The sequence below is a fragment of the Urocitellus parryii genome, chromosome 9 (genome assembly GCF_045843805.1).
Source record: "Urocitellus parryii isolate mUroPar1 chromosome 9, mUroPar1.hap1, whole genome shotgun sequence".
NCBI lineage: Eukaryota > Metazoa > Chordata > Mammalia > Rodentia > Sciuridae > Urocitellus > Urocitellus parryii.
In genome coordinates, this window is record NC_135539.1 from 90,098,052 (window position 1) to 90,119,008 (window position 20,957).

At 42.3% G+C, this 20,957-nt stretch overlaps 2 protein-coding genes across 5 annotated transcripts in view; one reads left to right on the forward strand and one right to left on the reverse strand.

The window, feature by feature from the left end:
- Sdccag8 (SHH signaling and ciliogenesis regulator SDCCAG8) overlaps window positions 1-13,495 on the forward strand; it is a 228,519-nt gene extending 215,024 nt beyond the window's left edge. Inside the window, exons 18-19 of the mRNA XM_026390721.2 lie at window positions 334-460; window positions 10,493-13,495. Of these exons, the coding sequence (XP_026246506.2) occupies window positions 334-460; window positions 10,493-10,522 (157 nt within the window). The 3' untranslated portion in view covers window positions 10,523-13,495. The remainder of the gene's footprint in view (window positions 1-333; window positions 461-10,492) is intronic.
- The window catches only part of Akt3 (AKT serine/threonine kinase 3), a 269,991-nt gene continuing 261,438 nt past the window's right edge, over window positions 12,405-20,957 (reverse strand). For all 4 annotated transcript variants that reach the window (XM_026390718.2, XM_077802311.1, XM_026390720.2 and 1 more), the window contains one exon: window positions 12,405-16,083. In XM_026390718.2, coding sequence (XP_026246503.1) covers window positions 15,998-16,083 — 86 coding nt within the window. In that variant the 3' untranslated portion in view covers window positions 12,405-15,997. The remainder of the gene's footprint in view (window positions 16,084-20,957) is intronic.

Sequence of the window (20,957 nt, forward strand, 5' to 3'; positions counted from 1 at the left end):
GGAATAAGTTAGGAAATTGGGAGTGTGCCCATAAAGGGAATATTGGGACCCTAGCTTCTCTTTCTTTTAATTTCTGGCCTCCACGATGAGGGCTTTTTCTGCCACACATCTCCACCATATTGTGCTACAATCAAAAACTGAAACCTCTGAAAGTGAGCAAATTAAAACGTTTTCTTCTTCTAAGTTGATTATTTCAAGTATTTTGTTACAGCAACAGAAAGCTGACTAAAACACAGAGTAAGAGAGCCCTAAAATGTACCATTGTCCCTTCTGATCTCTCAAGCACCGTCTTTTCAGAACCCATCTCTAATTCTGTGGTGGCTTTTTTTCCAGGCTCCAGCAGCTGGATAAGCATAGCCAGGCCACAGCGCAGCAGCTGGTGCAGCTGCTCAACAAGCAGAACCAGCTTCTCCTGGAGAGACAGAGCTTGTCAGAAGAGGTGGACCGGCTGAGATCCCAGGTACTCGGCAGACCCCAGCACAGGATGGGAGCCCTAGGGCAGCCTGCCCACCACAGAACATACAGGGGTATGATAGGGAGAATATGCACATGGGTCTCTTACTTGTTTCTTTTTCCAGGGCTGTACCTTAATAGGCTTAAACTCCCACTAGTCACCTTGGTCAGCTCGTAAGCTAAGGGGGAGCTCCTGAAGATTGTGCTGAGCACAGCAGGGCACAGAGGAGTGTAAGCTGAGGCCTGTCCTCAAGCAGATCCAGGTCCATGAATCCCCCAGCCACACTGAGTGCTGAGTCCTACAAAACAGGCAGTACTACCAGGGTGCCAGAGGAGGGAGAAAGGAAGACTGCACTGGTAGAGCAGGCCTCTTGGATGAGGGTGGCCTTGATCTGCCCCTAAAGGATTAAAAAGCTTGAACTGGTTGAGAAAAGACATGTTCCCAATGCAGAAGGTATGTTGTCCTAAATTAGCTGAGGATAATTGGGCTAGGATTTTGAGTGCGTGAAAAGCACCTCGTAGTCTTACACATTGAATATGCATTCTCTCTTTACCCTTTAACAAACCAGGAAGATTGACATTATTGGTCTCCATTTTGTAGATATGGGAAATGAGACTCAAGCAAATGTATACAGCTAGCAAGTAGGGATACAGCAAATGGAACCTAAGTTCTGACTCCACACCCAGGCTTTCCCTATCAGGTTAGATAATGGAGGCAAGAGAATTCAGGTGAATTTGGAGTAGAATGAAACCTCTAAATTGCTTCTTTTCCTGCCAGAGAGGTTCTGCTTTTTGCCCCATCAAGCAATTTGTTAGGATAGGAGTTGGTCTATGGGCTGTCAGTGGCCTCTGCCTTTAATTAGGATTGCACCCAGGTGCTCCATAAATGCCCAGGGACTTTGTGAAGCAAGTGGTTAGAGGGCTGCTGAGGTCACTCACAGGGAAGGAAGAATTGACATCTGAGCCACAGGCTACACCACCACAGTTGTCTGGGATGCGTGCAACAAATGAAAGAAACCCACATTCATTCCAGGGCTGCAGCTGACACATACCTGGGCAGCATGTCTAGGATTGGGACCTAGGAACCTGCATTAAAGCTGTTGGAGTAATTCTGAGGGCCACTAAAGTCTGAGAATCTCCAGGATGTTTGGAGCTAGAACAGACAGATGATTCTAGATTGTGTCACTGTTTAAGGCCCTGGCCAAGTTACTTGTCTCATGGGCCTCACTTTCCCCATCTGCACTGTGAGAATTGGGAAAAAGATACTGGAGTATTAAGTGAGTGTCACTGTAGGGTGCTCAGTGGGACCTTAGGTACTTAGTAGGCTGAAGAAATGTCAGGGTTTTCCTTTCTTTTTTCTTTAAGATAGATAGGGTCTCACTAAGTTTCCCAGACTGGCCTCAAGCTTGCTATACTCCTGCCTCAGCCTCCCTAGTAGCTGAGTTTACAGATATGCATTACCCCAACTAGCAGGATTTTTCTGTCTCATCTCCCTGCATCTTGAGAAGGTCCTGGGAGATGACTAAGGGGACATAAGCACAAGGAAGGCAGAAACTCTGTGGAGCCAGGACTGACAGGACCAACTTCATTCCTCTCTGCTCCGTTTCTCATTTGTGCTAGTGCCAAGTCCCTCATCCTTCATCCAGGCCAGAACCCAACTTGGTGGACAGGTCCTGAGGGAGGACCTGGCAATGCCAGCTTTGTGCCTGGCATCAAGGACACTGGGGCTGCTGGATTTCTAGGCTCCTGTCATACATGATGGAAGGACCATGACTTATGGCGTGAGTGAATCAAGAACTATTTCAGAACTCAGATTGTGGGGAGTCTTCTATGGAGGCTCAAAGTACCAGTACTTTCCTTTTCAGCTCATCATTACAATATGGGCTTCACCTTTTAACTCCCCATTGCCTACTTTATAGCACACTTACATCTTAGCATGCTTTTAAAAGCTGGTAAATAGTAAATGAATTGCAAAAATTGCACAAAATGCATTAAAAAACAAAACGACGACAAAAAAAAAAAAAAAAAAAAACCAAAACTGCAAAATATCCCCAGAAAAACTAGCAGGTCTTTCTTCCCTTGCTTGGAGAAGCAGCAGTGGTTTGCCTGTCCAGTACTATCTGATGCTGGCTCATTTGGCTCATCTCCAAAAGGGCCTTTCAGGTGAAAGTATTACACGTGGAGTTATTTTAAGATGAATGTGACAAAAGAAATTTGATAGCAGAAATGTTGATTTTCAGTAGCAGATACCTAGTAGTGATCAAAGAGGAGGGTTAGGTCCAGTTTTGCAAGCTTTCTGCCGAGTTTCTAAACTTGGAACCTGCTCTTTACATCCAGGTGTTGCAGTGGCCTCTACACGGGGACTGTCAGTGCCCTGGACACTGTGTTTTGTTTTTTCCATAGAAAAAACTTGAATTTTGAGTTAAGTTCCAAATGAGCCCTTTGAGATAATAGGGCTGCTCTTTGACCCTGTACAGATATTTCAGAGGAAGGTGCCTTCTTGGGGTCTGGAGCAATCAGCACACTGTTTTCCTGGAGAGAGTCCTCTAGACCCAATGCTTGGGCATCTGATGTCCACAGCTGCCTTCATCTCCGGTTTGGGGATGGTTTAGCTAAAGGCTTCCATTTTCTCAACACTGAATGAATTAAGCATAATAGCTTAATTTTGTGTGTCAAACTCTAAAAATCTCTGTTCAGTTAATACCCAAAAGAGAATGGATATTTTCTGGCCTGGGCAGCTGCTCTGAAGCTGAGTCATGTCCCCCCATTAGCTCTCACGTCCTGAGCCTGCTGCCCTGAGCAGAGGATCTGATGGTGGGGCTCAGGCTTGGCCTGTGGCCTCCGATAGGAAATGTCTAGCTTGTTTAGAAGGCTTGATTATTCTGAATGGCTTCTGCTTAAATTCTGAAACATGCAAAATGACATGTCTGAGGCTGGGGCTATAGCTCTGTTGGTAGAGTGCTTGCCTTGCATGCACAAGGCCCTGGGTTCAATCCCCAGCACCACATGTACACACACACACACACCACCACCACCACCACCAACAACAACAACAACAAAAACCCCATATGTCTGGTGGAAGGAGCTAGTCACAGTTGTAACTGTCACAATGACACTTTGGCCACATTATCCCATGGTGCAGTGTGCAGTGAGGCAGTGTGCACTGTGCAGAGCCCAGGACTCGGACCTCCCAGCCTAGGCTGGTTTTTAGCTTTCTGTTCTTAGTTCAGGACTAAGACCAATGGCTTTATTAATCTTCTGCCTCACAATGAGGAAAAGAACTTCTAGAAAATGGCTTTTAAAAGATCATGAAATGGCCAGGTGTGGTGGCATGCACCTGTAATCTCAGCAACGAGAGGCTGAGGCAGGAGGATTAGAAGTTTCAGGGCCAGCCTGGGCAACTTTAGTGAGACCCTGTCTCAACATGAAAAGATAAAAAGGGCTAAGGATATAACTAAGTGGCAGAGCACTCCTGAGCTCAATCCCCAATATAAAAAAAAAAAAAAAAAACCCACAAAATGGCTATATTCATGGAGAAAGACACATTAAAGCACTAACCTAACTTCACCCAAGGGTGATTCCTCTTTTTCTCAGTTATAGCACAGTCTCGTCTCTGGGCAGATACTCTGCTTGTCTTGTGATGGAGGGCTAGGCTGGACATTAACACTTCCTGTCTTGGGAGGCAGGCCCTGGCTGGGGGAGGCTGAAACCTATGGAGTGGTGGCAGGGGATGACATCTGGGGTAAGGGACATGGGGCCCCAGGGGGCGTTGGGCATGACCTGACAGCTTGGAGCTGGGACAGGGGTCTGCAGCCCAGAGCCTAGGGGTTTTAACATCTGTCCAGGAAGGGTGAAGCCAGCTGGTGAGAATGTAAGTCTGTCTGGGGGAGAATGGCATCTGTGAGAGGAAGATGAACAGAAATTAATCTGTCCACTGAGAGGATTATTTTGAACATGGAGATGAGTTTATGTGTTTATGTATTTATTTGGTAATGACTCTTTCAGCTGACTGGTGTGTTCGGGTAGCTGTTGCCCTGGACAGGCTGTTTGGTTTGGTGCTCAGTGTTCAATCTGGGGAGGGGATTCCCTTTTAGTCCCTTAGTATGAATCACTTACAGTTTAGAAAACAGAGTAGGAAACTGACTTGTCAGTGGTTCATCAGTTGGCCCTATGACTTTTAAAGCATTCTTGGCAGTGAATTTACTTTCTAATTTGACTTAAACTTGTGCATGGATCCAGCAGCCATATGTGATTATATTCAAGATCATTGACATCCTCTCATTGCACCAAAGGACTCATCGGATAGAGCTGAAACACAAGCAGGAGAAGCAGACAGATTCTGAGAAGGGGAGGAGAGGTCTATTTGTGACTGGAAGCAAGAGAAGGAAGGACTCTGGAGATAGGGCAGCCTGGGTGAGGGTGAGCCAGGTTTGGGTCTGGCTGAGGAAGGACACATGCAAGACCCTGGCAGTGTAGGCGTCCCAAGTGGAACCTGGATATGGCCACCTAGTTGGTACTTCCTAGAGTCCAAGGGCTTTGCCCAGCTGACTTAAGGCTCCCATATAGTTAGCTACCTGCAGGACAGATGGTGCTTGAATAGAACAGCAAATACACTGAATAAAATAAATTACAAAGCCTTCTCCTGAACCAAGATTTTTTGGAAAGAATTCTAAATAGATGAAAACAAACAATTTGATTTCAACCAAATTGTTGTTTTTTTGTTTTTATCCTGATTTTCACCCGAATTGTCAGTCTCAAAAATAAACACTGATACATTCCCAGAAAATATTTTTCAAATAAAAACTGACTCTGTTAAAGTTTGCCCTGATTCTTTCAAAACTGTGTACAAGACACTGTCAACCAAAGTGACTTGCATATTTTTTTAAATAAACTTGAACATATGCAGCTAAAATGTCATTAACTCCCTGCTGCCTGAGTGTTTTTAAAGAGTGACATAAGACCCCGGTTGCTATATTTCTAACCTGAGGGTCTTGTGACCCTTGCAGAAACTTCCCCAAGAGTGACAGTTTAACTTTGTCTTTTCCACTGAGCATAAATCACACTGAAAGGCACACAGGGTTTCATTTAAGTCAGGCTTGCTCTTCTGTTAACAGTTCACTTTGTCCAAGAGTGAATCCTTTCAGAATAATAATCATGGAAGAAAAATAAGTTAAATTTTATGTTGCTTCAGATGCATTTGTTCCACTTATTGCTTCCTGAGTCAGACATTACATTTTGCAATATAAATTCACAATCAAGATTTTAAAGGGAGCTAAATATTTTAATCCAATTAGACAAGTGAACAAAACACTGAATATTACATGTAGTGTAGATAAGTGGTTCTTGCCTTTAAAAGACTGTAATTCCGTCACATTACAACCCCAAATGTCAATGTTGTCTTCATTTTTAACGCTTTCAAACATGAGGCAGCCAGAGGCTCCACTCTCTGCTGTTGGTGACACTGTCTGTCCTCTGGGAATTCTTAAAATCTATTTACCATGGAAACATGGTTCACATAAAACACAAACACCTGCCTGTGCTCAGAGAAAGTGCTCCTGACTTACAGGACTCAAGAGAGCTGGAAGATGACAAACTCAGATCCCACACACTGTGGAAGTGTGCTCTGGAAGGGGACGACACAGTGGATGCCAGGCCCCAACGCTGACCCCTTCTGTGTATGCACAGGCATCCCTGGCCTGTGTGGGGTTGCCTGCCTGGCATACCACAAGTCCCAAGTCCATCCCAAGATGCTATTTTATAGAAAGTGCTGCCCTGTCTGCAAGACAGTCTTTCCTGCATCTGCCTTTTGATTGCTCTGGAACCTACAGTTTGGTGCCTTTCTTGGAGACCCACCATCAAGGGAAATAGGCCTTGAGCTCTGGCTGCTGCCACGTGGCTGTGAGGGAAGGGTGGATGCAGGCCCCTGCTAACCTTGTTGTGAATCCCTGCCCTGTTTTGCAGCCAGCAATAGCTAGATTCCCAGAAAGGCTCTGCAGAGCCCAGCTAGGAGGCGTGGACCTCTCAGCAAGTGCTAGGATTATTTGTGCTATGGAGGCTGAACTGCAGGGACCTGAGAGCCCAGTGCCCCTGGGTTGGTAAAGCAGTGAGCCATTCTGCTATAAAGCATTGCATTTCCTCTAAATTCTGCAGAGCATGGGTGAGGACACTTTTCTCTCCAACAAATGGATGGCACCTAGTGCTCACATGTCTGGCTAATGCCAGGTGGCCCTCCAAATTGGCCCTTCTGAATTCCATAAACAGCAGAGTGGTTGTTCTGCTGTTCCTCCACTAATCTGCATGGGATAGGCGGGAGAGCCCAGTAGTAGAGTCTGGACTTGGAGGTCATAGTCCTGGATTCAAAGGAGTATGTTCTGCACCACTTCAGGAAAACAAATTGTTTAGCTTCCATGTCACTTGATTCTGGCAAAAAACAAAACAAAACAAAAAAACAACTCGGCTTCCCTTTTAGAGGGAGGTTTGATGTTACTCAGTTTAGAGCAGATGACCATGACAACAGGATTAGTAGGCTTAAAGGGGCCTTTTGAGACAAATCATTTTAATATCCTTTTTGTACAAATAGAAGAGTAAAGGCCACAGAGATGGAGTGAATGGGACTGGGAAATGAAAGGATAGGGAAAGGAACCTTTGAACTTCTTCTTGAGTGACCTGGGCCACAGGATGAATGGCCCAAGTTGGGTGTCCCAAAGGGTAAGGAGGGGAGGGCTAGAGCCTGGAGCAGCAGCAGGACCCAAGCCCCAGCCCTTGGCCACATAGAGGCAGGAGCTGGAGCTGCCCTGGGGCTGTCAGTTCAGGGCAAGCTTAGAAATGCCCAGAAGGAGCTCTAGTTAAAAACAGTTGGCTAGGGGCTGGGGTTGTAGCTCATGTGAGGTATTAGGTTCAATCTTTGGTACCACATAAAAATAAATAAGATAAAGGTATTTGTCCATCTTCAACTAGAAATCCTAAAAAATAAAAATAAAAATCAATGCTTAATTTCCAGAGGCATAGGGAACAGGCCCATTTTGACCTGGTCACACAGAGAGTGTACAAACAATAGAGTGCAAAGCAGGGAGCAAGAAGTTGTGGGGTGCAGGGATTTTGCCTTTGGAGGGGCTGCTGAAAGGCTGTGGCAGAGAAGCCCAGAGAAGAGTTTCAAGTGGCAGCCTAGGGAAGGCTGAGCGCGGTGTGCTTCCTTAAGCACCTCCCTGGCTGCCACCAGTGCCCTTTCAGGCCAGCTTGGAAATAAAGCAACAGAAAAGGCTGGGGTGGGGGGTACCCTGTAGCATGGTTGCCTGGGGATCAATTCAAATCGCTCAGAGCAACCCACTTTTTAAACTCTAAAGTCAAACTTAAGAAATAAATTAGGCAGGAAGTCAGGCTGTTGTGTGGAGAGGAAGCTCTGAGGATTTAAAATGAGATGCGAATGAATGGGTTAGCAGTGGTGGGCCTGCAGACAGGCCCTTCTATTGCCTGCAGGCAGTATTTCAGAGAGCAGCTGCCAAGGCCCTGGTGCTCACCTCTGATACAGAGGCAGCCACAGACCCCTGCAGATGTGGCCTCACACCCTGGGGGGGCACAGCAAGAGCCTTGATGGCCAGCTGAAAAGCAGGACGACAGGAAGACAGTGGCTGGGGGCTTACGCCACAGTTCTGACTAGCTCAAGTCCTACAGGCACACACACCTGTCTCCAGGACAGTGAGACCCTAATCACATGGTGTGGACAGTAGAACCAGCTCTGGAAACATGTATTACTAGCACCCTCAGAAAGGGGGGCAGAGAAGCTGGTTGTGGGAGGAACTCCTGCCTCAGCAGGCACCAGACAAGTGCAGGATGAGGGGGAACACTGAAAAGTGTCACAGAGGATTCAGCAAACAGGATGATACAGAGTGCTGCCTTCAGCGGATAAAACAGTGACATGACAAGGTGAATTATTCACTCAGCAAATAAAGTAGAGGGCTTATTAGGGGTCCAGCCCGCTGTAGGCACTTCCTGTGAACAGGAAGTGCTATAATGTGAAAGTGAGTCTGAATATGGGGCTTCCCACCAAACCAGATGAAATGTAAAACATGATGACAGGGACAGCCGGTTTGCTCCAGGGGGAGAAGTTCAGGTCGATGTCCGCGTGCTCCTGTTGAGGACCTCACATCTGTTGCCTTTTGCAGCCATGGCAGGCAGCAGGCAGCCGGCAGCCACCGGTTTCAGCAGAGCAGTCTGAGTGGCTTCAGGGGACAGATCAGCTGATGATGAATTACTAGGTGTGCCTGGAGCCCACGGGCATTACGAAGGCTTGTTATGAGAAGTGATCCCAGTTTTCTGGGGCTTAGTTGAAAAAAAAAAAAAAAATCTACAACAATTTTACTTCTACTTCAGGTTTTTACCATGTTCTGTATTGGGTGTATGGGGTGAAGTGTGCTTAGTACCCAGTTAATTCATATTTTTCTTTTCAAATATGCCGGTGGGTTATGCTTATCCTAGTTTTAAAGTCATTGTAAAATTTGTAAAGTTAGGAAATAAGCCACTGTGTGGAGGTATCCAAGCCACCAGGCACTGCCTTTCTTGGCTAAGCCACAAAGCAGGGAGGGTCATTCAAGCCCCACTGGAAGGAAATCAGCTCTAGGTAGAGGCACTGGCTAGCTATGGTCAGATGGAGTCTGTGGCAGGCTGTGTGCTACCAAGAAAAGGGAGCCCCTCTGCAATAGTAGGGTTTGGGGCATGGTAGACTCCTGGTGGCCCCCTCAGCGGAAGGGCTCAGGAAGCCTAAGAGGACCCGCCCACCACCCATCCCCCTAACTTGGCGTGTGCTTCAATCATAACACCAGCTCACTTTGGTGGGCAGAGGGAGGCCTCCTTCTGTGCCATACCTGCAAATCCTGTGAAGTCTGTCTGCCCATGGGCCTGTGCCTTGTGTGGAGATCCTTCTACTTATTAAAAGTCATCATCAGCATCTCATACATTGCGAAATCTATGTGAAATGTAAACACAACCTTTCTTGCTTTTTAAAAAAAGGCAAGACATGAGTTTCTTATATTTCCCTTGGGTAAATTCTGATTTTGATCTCACTGTCCCAACTTGGAGATCCCCAACACTTAATCATGATTGACAGAGATATCCCTTGAATTCTGGACATGCTGGTCCACTTCTGTTTCTTTGAGATGTTCCCCGTTACAGAGACCAGGCTGGGCCCATGGCCCTACACTGCATTACCATGCACCTTTTGAAGTGTAAACTGGGATTTGGAGAACACCTGGACTTCACACTCCTGGAGGCAGGACTGTGTTGTTACCTCACCACTTAGGGCACAGTGGAGATTCAAGGTTGTTTTGTTCAAGGTAACTTACATTTAGTGCTTTCTGACGCTATTTCTTGGTATGGTTTAAACTAATGTGAACAGCCATATCAGCAGAGGCAAGTGACAGTACTAACTTTGTGGTTCTCCTTCTAACCCAATTTACATGAAGTGGTTTTGAAATGTTTAATGCCCTTGTTTAAAACCAAGAGACCACAATACCCCAGATTCCCTTTTCCAGCATGTGGGAGGTTTCCATGCAAAAATGCTTCTATACATTGCAATAAACTGTCTGCATCTAAAAATGGAAGGATTTAGCTTGTACTGCTTCAAGAATTTCTTAGGGGCTCTTGGTTCACACTGTTTTTCATCCTTTGTCCACTGTAATGTGGGATCAGTTTTAGCACAAATATAACCAGAGAGGGAGAGAGATGGCTTTCTGGACATGTCCTAACATCAGATATCCTTATTCGGAGGCACAATGTTCTGTAGTAAAGGTGGCTTTTAGATTGAAAACATTAAAATAAAATTGTTAAACTTATATTCATATGCAACAAGGGATTTGATCTGTGGTCAGGATAAGATGGAAAGGTTTCATCAACTGGTAATATGTAACTTTCTAATTTTTACCAATAGAAAATTTTTTCTCTAGAAATTTAGTAATAAACAGTGACTAAACCAGCAAATGAGAAGACAAATCACATTGAGGAACATGATCTATTTAAACTTACTTTTTATTATCATTTTTTCCAGTTACCCAGCATGCCACAATCTGATTGCTGACCTGGATGAAACAGAGTGAAATAAATGGTTTACAAAGAGATATTTACATTCATCTGATTTGTACTTAATATGCCACAACACACCGCACCTTCCCAGGGTAATACCACCTCGGACTGCACTGGGGCTGGTCCTCATGCTACGTTTTTTTGTCCCTGCATTAGGAACTGGCTAGAATTGAAGTCTGAACCTGGATGAGGAGACTCCTGGTATATGTTCTCAGAAATGGCTTGAAGTTACTGTTTTTAAATATGCTAATTTTAAATACACTAGGTTATACATAGGAATTTCAATAAATGACCTTTTTTAAAGACTTAAATTGTAATGTTTCCTTTTTACCTTGTAGTAATGAACACAAAACACCAAAAAGGCACATATTTTAACTAGGCCAGATGTGTTAAGGACCAGACTTTTCCTGCCATTTTTCTTTCCCTTTTCCTGATATGTATCATCCTTCATCTTTCTTTGCTTTTAATCAGCATCCATTATTTGTCATCTTATTAATATGTGCACATTCAGGAGACACCAGGAAGCACTGTGCCTTACTCTTTCCATTCTGTAAACAACAAAAACTGACAAAAAGAAAAGCATCTTTGGCTCGGTGGTGTCAGATTTTTTTCCTTCAATAGCAGTATTTGAGCCTATAAATGTACCTAGAGAAATTAGAAAATGTCTTAGAGTATATCAAATATCTGTACACAGATCATTATTTTTGGCCTAAAATAGTATTTCTACTATACACAGTCAAGCCCTCAAATGTTTGAAAGGAATAAAAATGGACACTGAGTCTACAGTTGGGACAAGCCCCTGACCTGCTGTTCTCCCTGGCCAGCAACCCATCATCAGCATCATCACAGATCGGATAGTACTAGATGCCCAGCCTTGCCACTCAGAATTTGTGTGGATTAGGCTTTGGAGGTGGTGGCATGGTCCTTACAGAGCGACCACTCTCGTCTCTGGAGTGTGTCAAAGGCTCAAACTTGAAACAGCAGTATTTCTATTCAGAGTCAGAGTGTTTGATTTCATCAAATGTGCTAGACATAAAGGCTGTCACATAAGATATTTTAACTGTCCTTAATTCTGTTTTAGGTATACCACGAATAAATTATACAATATTCTAAAAATAGCACCTTTAAAGAATGTTAGAGGTCACTTTATCTCAGCCTCCTGGATCCATCAACCTCAGTGACTCTGAGAGAAGAGCACATATAAGAATGCCCCCAAATTTGGCTGTGTGACATACACCTACATGCCTGACTCTGGACCCTAAGCTTTTCCTCTCTCTGGCTGAGTCACAGGAGCAAAGCCAAGTTCTACAATAGTAGTTTTATGAGGTAAAATCAGAAAAAGGCCCCATCTGCAATGATTCAACATAAATCAGATTGTAGTCCAGCCATCCTATCCATCTAGGACCCACATCTAAGTTCATTAATTGCCATGAAGTACTAAGATTACACTCCTAAGAAAGTAGTATGCAGAGCAGTACATTATCAGGAAGACATTACTGATGAACTACACTCCCTAAAAATTCAAATTCAAACCATTTATTGTGAAGATTATCAGGGTCTGAATAAATCCCCATGGCCTGGCCCTCTTCCACCCCTGGCTTCACAGGTCTGTCGTAAACCCAGTGCTGAAAGGCCAGCATCTCCCCTTTGGAAGCCTTCATCAAAGTTTATACAACTGCACTATTGCCATCTTACTGAAGGAAAGATAATTCCCTGTGTTGTGTTCAGAGATAAGAGGAATTTACATAGTTTCCTGTCACATCTTATAAAGAGTAGGTTAATACCAGGTGAGGGGCTATTATATTTTTCTTTCAGAAAAGAATATTAATTTTCTGAGATTACAGAACCACATCCAACAACAACAAACAGAGAAGTAGCAGATTGACATAGTGCTTTATTTAAGCTGTCTGTACGAAGGAAAATAATGTGCATCCCTATCATATACGTGTAAAAATACTAAGGATGTACAGTGTACAAAAACAGTTTCTTGTAGTTATTTCACATCCTTGTGGGTCATATACTTAAAGAAATAAACAGTTTTAGTATGACCAACAGTAATAGTAATACAGTTTCTTGGGTTCATAGTTGCGTCTGCTTAAAATCCTTAACCAGATGACTAGATCTTGCGCGGATCTAATGAAAGAACTAGCAAGGTCAAGAAATGTCACAAACTATAAAGCTACAGGGAGGTAATTCAATTACCAATTTAGAGGTTTTCTTTTTATTTAAATAAATACTTTACATTTCATGCTTGCCTGTAATGCACTACCAGGAGCAAGATAAGGAAATTCTACTGTAGACAGTACAAACGGTAGCAGCAAAGTGTGTACATTGAGGTGTAGTATATAGACCCTGCAGTTAGTAAGGAAGGCCCTTACTTTTGTACTCTAGGAGAAGCAAGTGGCCCCTGCAAGAACAGTCAGCTTTAAGAAGCCGGAAATCAGGTACAGGAAATGGAAAACAATACTGGAATAATGCTATGTAATTAGTATAGAAAGCAAAGCTGTGAGCAACCCTGCCAACAATCCAAGCAGAAGTAGCCAATTTCCTCCAAGATGGCTGCATTATGACACGGGGTCAACTTCATGACAGTATGAGCTGGAGTTCACAAAGTTCCAACAGGATGATTTTAGGTGTCAGGCTGTCCTGCCTGCCAGAATCCCAAACTACAACTATGGGCAACACAGGGAAGTTTCATTGTCTCCCTCTGTACACCTTTCTGTGTTTCATCATGCCTCCATGCCAGCTGACTTGAGATCTGGGAGTAAAAGGAAGGGATCCTAGAAATCAAAGCCAAGAACACACCTCGTTTGACACTGATGGAGCCAAGAAGGGGATGACTGAGCCCTGCACATGGCTGAAGACTGAGGGCCATCTGTGAGAGCAGTGGCCAGCCTGGAACATTATCAGAGCCGTCATTAATCTTTAGGAAGTATCCTTGGCCAATGTCATGGAAATCATCTTAAGATTTGGGGGAGAAAAAACAAAACAAAAGCTATGTGCTTAGTGTACAGTGTCATACTTTCTCTCTGAAGCAGCAAATGCTCTGAACATCAGCTAGTTTCAGCTTCCTTCTTTTCCTCTCACCTGTTTCTTTCTTATATATTGGATGCAAGACAACTTAAAGGACAAACCTTCTGGTCTACTTTCTTTTCAATGTGGAACATTCAATATAATTCCCAGTAGAAAAAAAAAATAATTAAGCTATAGATGTAAATAAGAATGAACTACTACTTACTGTAACTTCCTACTTAATATTAAGTATGAACTTGACTCAAGTAGAAATATGAAAAATTAGGATAAAATCTATGTCTGAATATGTCTTAGCTGCCTTAGTAGAATGCCCTTTAACCCCATCAGTCCCAGTGGCCCACCCACCGCCAGCAGTGGCTTAAGAGCTATAAATCCACACTTCCAGCGTTGAGAGGCTAAGACATCTGCATATGAACATGATTCATCCTACTTAGAAAGTCACTTGCTCTTTCATACAATGCAGTCATAATACTACGTCATGCTGTAGTCTTCCATTTGGGAGCTGTCAGTTTATCTAGAACACATTTCCATAATCACTCCATGGGGTGGGATGCCCTCCCACTTGCTGTAAGAAGGGACCCTGCCCTTGGACTTCATAGGCTGCTTTGGAAAATGTCAGCTCCTAGCACCAAAGGGTTTAATCTGAAGATCATCATTAATGAAGGAGAAAGATGAGGTTTGCATACATGTCTCCTCTCAGTGAAAAATGTTGGTATTTGGAGACATGAGTATTTACAGAAAAAGAAAAGCTAGAGGTGTTCTTTTTTGTTTCATTTTGTTTTCCCTGATGGCTTAATTCAGTGATAAATGTACCTTGATCAGAATAAACACACCAGGTTCTTATCCTTTACTGCCTACTTCATAAATACTTGCAATACGTTCATTTTTCAAAGTAAAGTTCATTTCTTATCATCATTCAGGTCTCAATTTTCTTCATTATGTTATGCTGCCAGGCCATCCTAACATTTCAGTTCTCAAGTGAGAAAACATCAGTATCTATTTGTTTCATTAACCCCTTGGGCACAGACATTTGGGGATTTTTTTTAAATTTTCAGCACCACGGGGTTAAATGATAGCATCTCTTCTCCCAAAGCCAAATTCTAATCAATCTGTACAATTTCAGAACCTTATCAATTTTTTTTTTTACATAGGAGGAAAAGTGCATGATTCTCATCGATGTGTATGTTTCTTGCACATGGGTCAAAAGAAACTGCAGTAAGTCTATTTCATGTAAGTTGGAGCTGCATTTGCTAACATGACATACAATTCTCATCACTAAAAAATAAATACTACTGCAATATAAACAAAACCATAAAAGGACATTCAAAGTTGTAACATCTGAGAAAAAGCTATTTCACCTAGAACTGAAAGTAAAAAATTAAAACTAATAAGGCAAACACTTGTTTACCTTGGTATACAAATTTTGGTGAAAGCAGGATCATTATACCTGTCTACATTCTTCAGCCATCAGAGGTGATAAATATCAAGAAGGAAAAAGGGTTGCCGAGCACAGGGAAAAATGCCCTCTGGCACAAAGTGTATCATGATACCATTTAAGTGACTTTGATTTTGTGCATATGCTTCATTTCTTGGTAGAACAATGTCCATTTGCCTATGATTGCCCATGAAGTCTGGATGTCCATGTGTGATACCAGGCTTCCTCTGTAGTATCCAAAAAGAATTTAAAAAAATATATACATATATATATAAATATATATATACACACACACACACACACACACATACACATACATATATGTATATATGTGTATATATACATATGTGTGTATACATACATACACATATATATATATGTATATAAAATAGTTACTCACTCCTCTCTCAAGTGCTTCCTAATAAATTCCAGCCAAACCTTAGTGAATATAGACTTACTTTATGCACTGATTGGACATCCTTGACTAAATTTGTGCATATGCACATCACCATCCTTCCACAATTGCTTGTTTTGAAATATAAACTAGATTCTTCTTAGTCTAATTAGTTTTTGATTTATCTTCTAGAAAGTTAAAAAATGTACCTAGAATCAGTGTATCTCATTTAGCCTTCAATGCTGGGGAAAAACAAAAACTAATAGATTAAAAGATGACAACTGGTGCACAAATGAACAATGGTGGGCTCATGACTTCCAAAGATTGTAAAATTACTTCTTAAAGTTGCTATAATAGTAAGACAGTAGCAGCAACAGCATGAGACCTTAGACTGAGATACAATTTCATGCAAAAACAAAAACTGGAGTGTGTTTGTGTATATACGTGTTTTCATGTGAGTGAAAGATGGCGAGGGGTGAAGACCCTTGGCTGGTCTGGGATGTCGGAGAAGCCCCTGCTATCTGTAAGAGCTAGGACTGGTGATGATGCCCAGGAATCATTTTCAGTAATAAAATCTACGATGACAGTGAAGTTGCAGAATGAAAGACTTATTCTCGTCCACTTGCAGAGTAGGAGAACTGAGGGAAATGTGGCCGCCTCTCATTGTCCATGCAGTCCATACCATCCTCGTCATCTGCAGGCAGGAAACAGCTGTCTTAATTTCACATTTATTTTTTGCAACATTATTTCTGGTCTATGTTTTTTAACTTCTAACATAAGAAGGATTAACAGGGACAAGAGCTCCCATAAACTTGTGTTTATCACTAAAACATACAGTAATTATATTTTAAAAATTACCCAATTTTTATAAACTCATGGTCTGTGCAGAAATAATACTATAAAATCATCTCCAAGGCATCAAAATCTCATGACTCAATGAAACTGAAAAAAAAAAAGAAAAAAGAAAAAACTACCACTGAAGAAAACAGAATTTGTAACGGAATAATCTTTAATAAACTTTTATTTCATAAAATCATGTATGTCCAAATTACAGAAGCCAACCAATTATACAGCACCCAAAATATCTATAAAGGATCCATTATCATGTCTTCAAGTGTTCACATTTTTTCTTTCTGGTACTTAAGTGTGATTGCAAAATAAAGCTTCATATGCAGTTTTATTCAACATCTAACATCTGCCTTAACTCACTGTTCTCAATTTTCCTATGCTAAAGTTTTAAACTAGAATAAAAGACTGAAACAAAGAAAAAGAGGAAAAGATGGCAGTATCTAAGGCCTAATTCACCAGAAAATGGATCAGGAGAAAAGGTTTAAAAGTCATCAAAGAAGGCTGCTTACGTTAGTAAAGCTGCTCCTCCTGTTCTCTTGTATTTACAAGATCACAAATGATCACACCTCCTCTTCCCATAACTGCTGTTTGATTACAATCCTACACTAGCAGGAAGCTCTTCCTTGGATGTGGCCATACACTTTGTTACTCAGCCAACACACAATCCCTATGCAACTATTTAGGGCTGAGCGCCATGCAGACCCCATCGATGGAGTTCAGAACAAAGTTCCTGTGGTCCCTGAGCTCACTGTCTGTCCACTGGGGAAAGTGCTCCATTTAAAGTCTCCCCTGCACCATTCTAAGCTCATTTAATTGTATGCTGTCTTACAACCAATCAAAATCAAAAGCTTTTTTCTTCAAGCAAAATAACTCTATTTCTTCAAATCCATATCAGAGGTACATTACCAATTCTTTTTACTTTCCAGCCTCTCCAGGGAATACCAACTTCATATAAGGAGAGCAAGAAGAGAGGCCAGACTTAATGTAGTGCACACTGATCCTGTCACCCCACCAAAAATGGCACTTTGCCTTCATCTGAAGAACAAACATCTCTTCTCTGTTTTTTCTTTTCTCCCTGGTCTTGTTTTCTGTAGTCTGTTACTAATGCAGAAGATTCTCAGAAATGGAACCAAGTTGGTAGTAACGAAAATTTGTAACTTCTAATGTACCACAGAAATATTAACTGTATAATCAACTGGCAGAATCAAAATTTAAGGCAGTATGTGTGGCTCCTTCTTCTTTGTGGGACATGAACTCTGAGGGCCTTGCTCTGCAAACGGACTGCCAGCATTTCCAGACAGTGCTCAGGCTTAGGGAAACCTCTATCTCTATAAAATTTTGGTTCAGTACCAATCAAATCATGTGCATCTTTCTGATCAAACACCTTCAGCAATATTTTCTGCTGCATGAAATCTAGGAGGATCTGGGGAACAATGACATATCTACTACTGAGTTGCACAATATAAAAACTCTCAAAGCAGCTGAAATCTTAATTAAGTGTTCAGACACTGACATGTGACAATCACATTTCAAAGAAACAGTTTTTCCCACTAACAGCTTTGTTTTGCTGGGTGTTTCTGCACTCAGCAAATGTGCAGTGAGCCCTGGACACCATGTGTGGGTAAGTTTGGAGCTTATCCCCCTCAGCCAGTGAAGGGCAAAGGCTTCCCTGGCTCCCTGTGCTATGACCAGGCCTCATCTTAGGCTGGCAAGGTTCAGCATTGGATTATGCAGGTACTCCTCATGGGCAGGTACTGCATTTCCTTTTGGAGGATGAATTTTTGCTGGATGTAAGCTGAGAATTAAGACAGCTTTCCTTCTGTCACTTCAGCAACAAAATTGAAAATTTCACAGATTATCTTTGGGGGTTCTATATCTTGATATTCTTTAAATCCACTGATTACTTGATCACTCCTGCTCCCTTCTGTTTTCTCAGAATTGGTAACAGTGAAGGATGACTATCTGATCATGGCCCAACTGGGCATCAGCTTGGAAAGGAAGGCAGGGGCATCTCTTGGGCCCTCAGTGCTACTGGCACAGGTGGGACTGTAGTATGAGTGAGGTGGGGAAAGGGACAATAAGTCGTCTGAGTTTACTGCTACAAAAGGACCTCCACAGGTACAACAATAATGATGAACATGAACTACATAAACAAACACACATCTGGAAAAAGAAAGGATGATCAACTCAACTATTTCTGGATCCCTGGATCTAAGGTGCACCAGGTCCCCAATTTTCTTAGAGCATTTAACAAATTATATAGCAGTAAAAGTGACCAAATCTCAAAGAATTTCTTTTTTTGTAAGAGGAAGGCAGAGGACCATTAATGGATGTAACAAAAGACAACACATTCCAAAATCTGTTCAATTAATTAACACCATTGAGGACAATCTGGCATGTTACTGCAGCTGTTTGCAGAAAATGGAACATTTTGCCTTTCTTAACTGCTGATTTGTTCTGGAAAATAACTTCATTCTTTTTTATAGAAGCAAGATGGCAAGTGGGAAGACAGTTGCTGACCAACGGTACTGCTGTGGACTTTCATGAACAAAACCTCAGTGTGTGCCAGCTGTTAGAGCTGCTAGAATTTCTTACCTGTGCCACTATTCAGAGCTGCCCAAAGAACAGATTATGTTCAAATGGATCCCAGTTTGGGTTTCACTGACTCTCCTTTTATCTGTCCCTTAAGGGAATGCAGGATAGATCCAGGGATTATCAAACTAAAAACATTGCTCTAGTTCTAGTAGAACCTGAGACTATGGCTATCAGTCATTAAGGCCACCCTTTCCTATAGGGAGCCAGGGGAGGCATGACTAGTCAGTCCTGGGTAACAGGAGAGGGCCTGCAAACACATGTGTGCCTGTTGTGCAGAAGTGCACTCTACAGAGCACTTTCATCTGCCATCATCCCTACAGGTTCTTAATAGAAGAGTGAACCCACAAATCTACTGTGCTCTACCTGCCTGGACTATGGGGGGATACTGCTGGGCTCCTGTTCTGTATTGTCCAGAACCTCACCCTACTTCTGATATCCACAAAAGACAGGCTTCCATAGGCCTTGCAGGGGGCTGATATCCACCATGGAGATTAGTATAATGTATGGGCTTCCTGTCTCTGTCTCAGTGTAGAAACAAATCTAAAATCCCTCAAAGACACTGAAGCTTATTTAGCATGACCCACATCTGAGATGACATATATTCCTTTCAGAAAAGAGGTGCTTAGTGATAAAACATGACAAATCAGGAAAAACACTCTTGTTGGCTTTCTTATTGTATCATCATTTAATCAAGCTGAGGAACTAGGTTCAAATTATGTTCTAGAAAACACTGCTGAGGTAGTTTAAGGTACCTTCTAATATTTTAATCTCATTTCAGAAGTTCTAGAAACAACAATAAAATGCACACAAGTGACAAATTCTCATCAGGACAACTGCCACAAGTGCTTGGAGTTCAGGATAAAGCAGATAAGATGAATTGTTCAGATTTTCTGTTCTTTGACAGCGAGGGCTTTAAAATTCAAGGCAAAAATGAAATAACAACTGACTAGCTATGAAGGTCTTGATAACCATTTTTATTTAACTTATTTGTAACTTGGTAGATTTTTCAACTTTTGTTGTGGTCTTTGTAGCCTTATATTCCCTAGCATCCTACTTTAGTCAGTCTCTTCCCCACAGCCCTTCACTCACCATTATCCCCTTTAGCTACCTGTTTATTGTATTGGCCTATTGTCACTCTTCAGGTAGAAGAAAACAGAAAAAGTAACACTATAGACTGGTTAATCTAGTGACTGAGTAAATCAAAATTAGGGGTTATTCACACTTAGAGAAGTCTCTTTCTTAAAGAGATGGTTTCTGAGGCACATAGCAAACACAGGACTCCTAGAGACCATTTATTCCTCTACTTATTTTTTCCAGAAGAAAAAATGACCTGTCACATCCTAGAGCTAGTAAAGATAGAACACAAGATGGTTCCTCAGGTCTGAGCCCAGAGTTTTTTCATCTTCACTTGTCTCCCAAACTTTCACTTTTAAATTTCAGAAATAAAATATCTATTCATGATTTTGCATTTACAGAGCCCACCTATTTCTATGACATCCAAAATAATATATTTAACTGTCCTGAAAAAGTGTCCACAAATGCCAAAAGCCCTGTTTAAGAAAGGAACCAGTCTCAAAGAGGCTGAAGCCATGGACATGTCAAGACCTTCCATATCCCACTGTGGATATGGAGTGGGGAAGCAAGCCAAGTACCCATGGGCAACAGCTCCAGGCCCAAGGCCCCCCAGCCCGTTGCCACAGTTTGTGAATTCACACCTCTCGTAAATATTCATTGAGTACTTACACTAGGGCCAGGCTTCTAGCCAGGTGCTGGGGCAAGCAATGATTAAGAGACACTAGATCCTTCCTCTCAGAGCTACTGTATCCCAGTGGCATAAATAGAAAACAACAACATCAAAATTAATCAGAAAAATAATAGCAAGTGAAGGTGTCAATGTAGAGAATAAGAGTGTCAGGGGGTAGGGTCAGGAAGCCTGTTCCTTGTACTGAAAGGTTAAAGGTAGATTTCTGATGAAGTAATGTAAGTTTTCTTACAAGAAGTAGCCATTCATGCAAATATCTGGGACACAGAGCATCCTAGGCAGAAAGAACCATAAAAGACCAAAGTCCCAGGGCATAGTGAACTGTGGCATATTCCAGGTATGGCTGGATCATGGGGACTGCG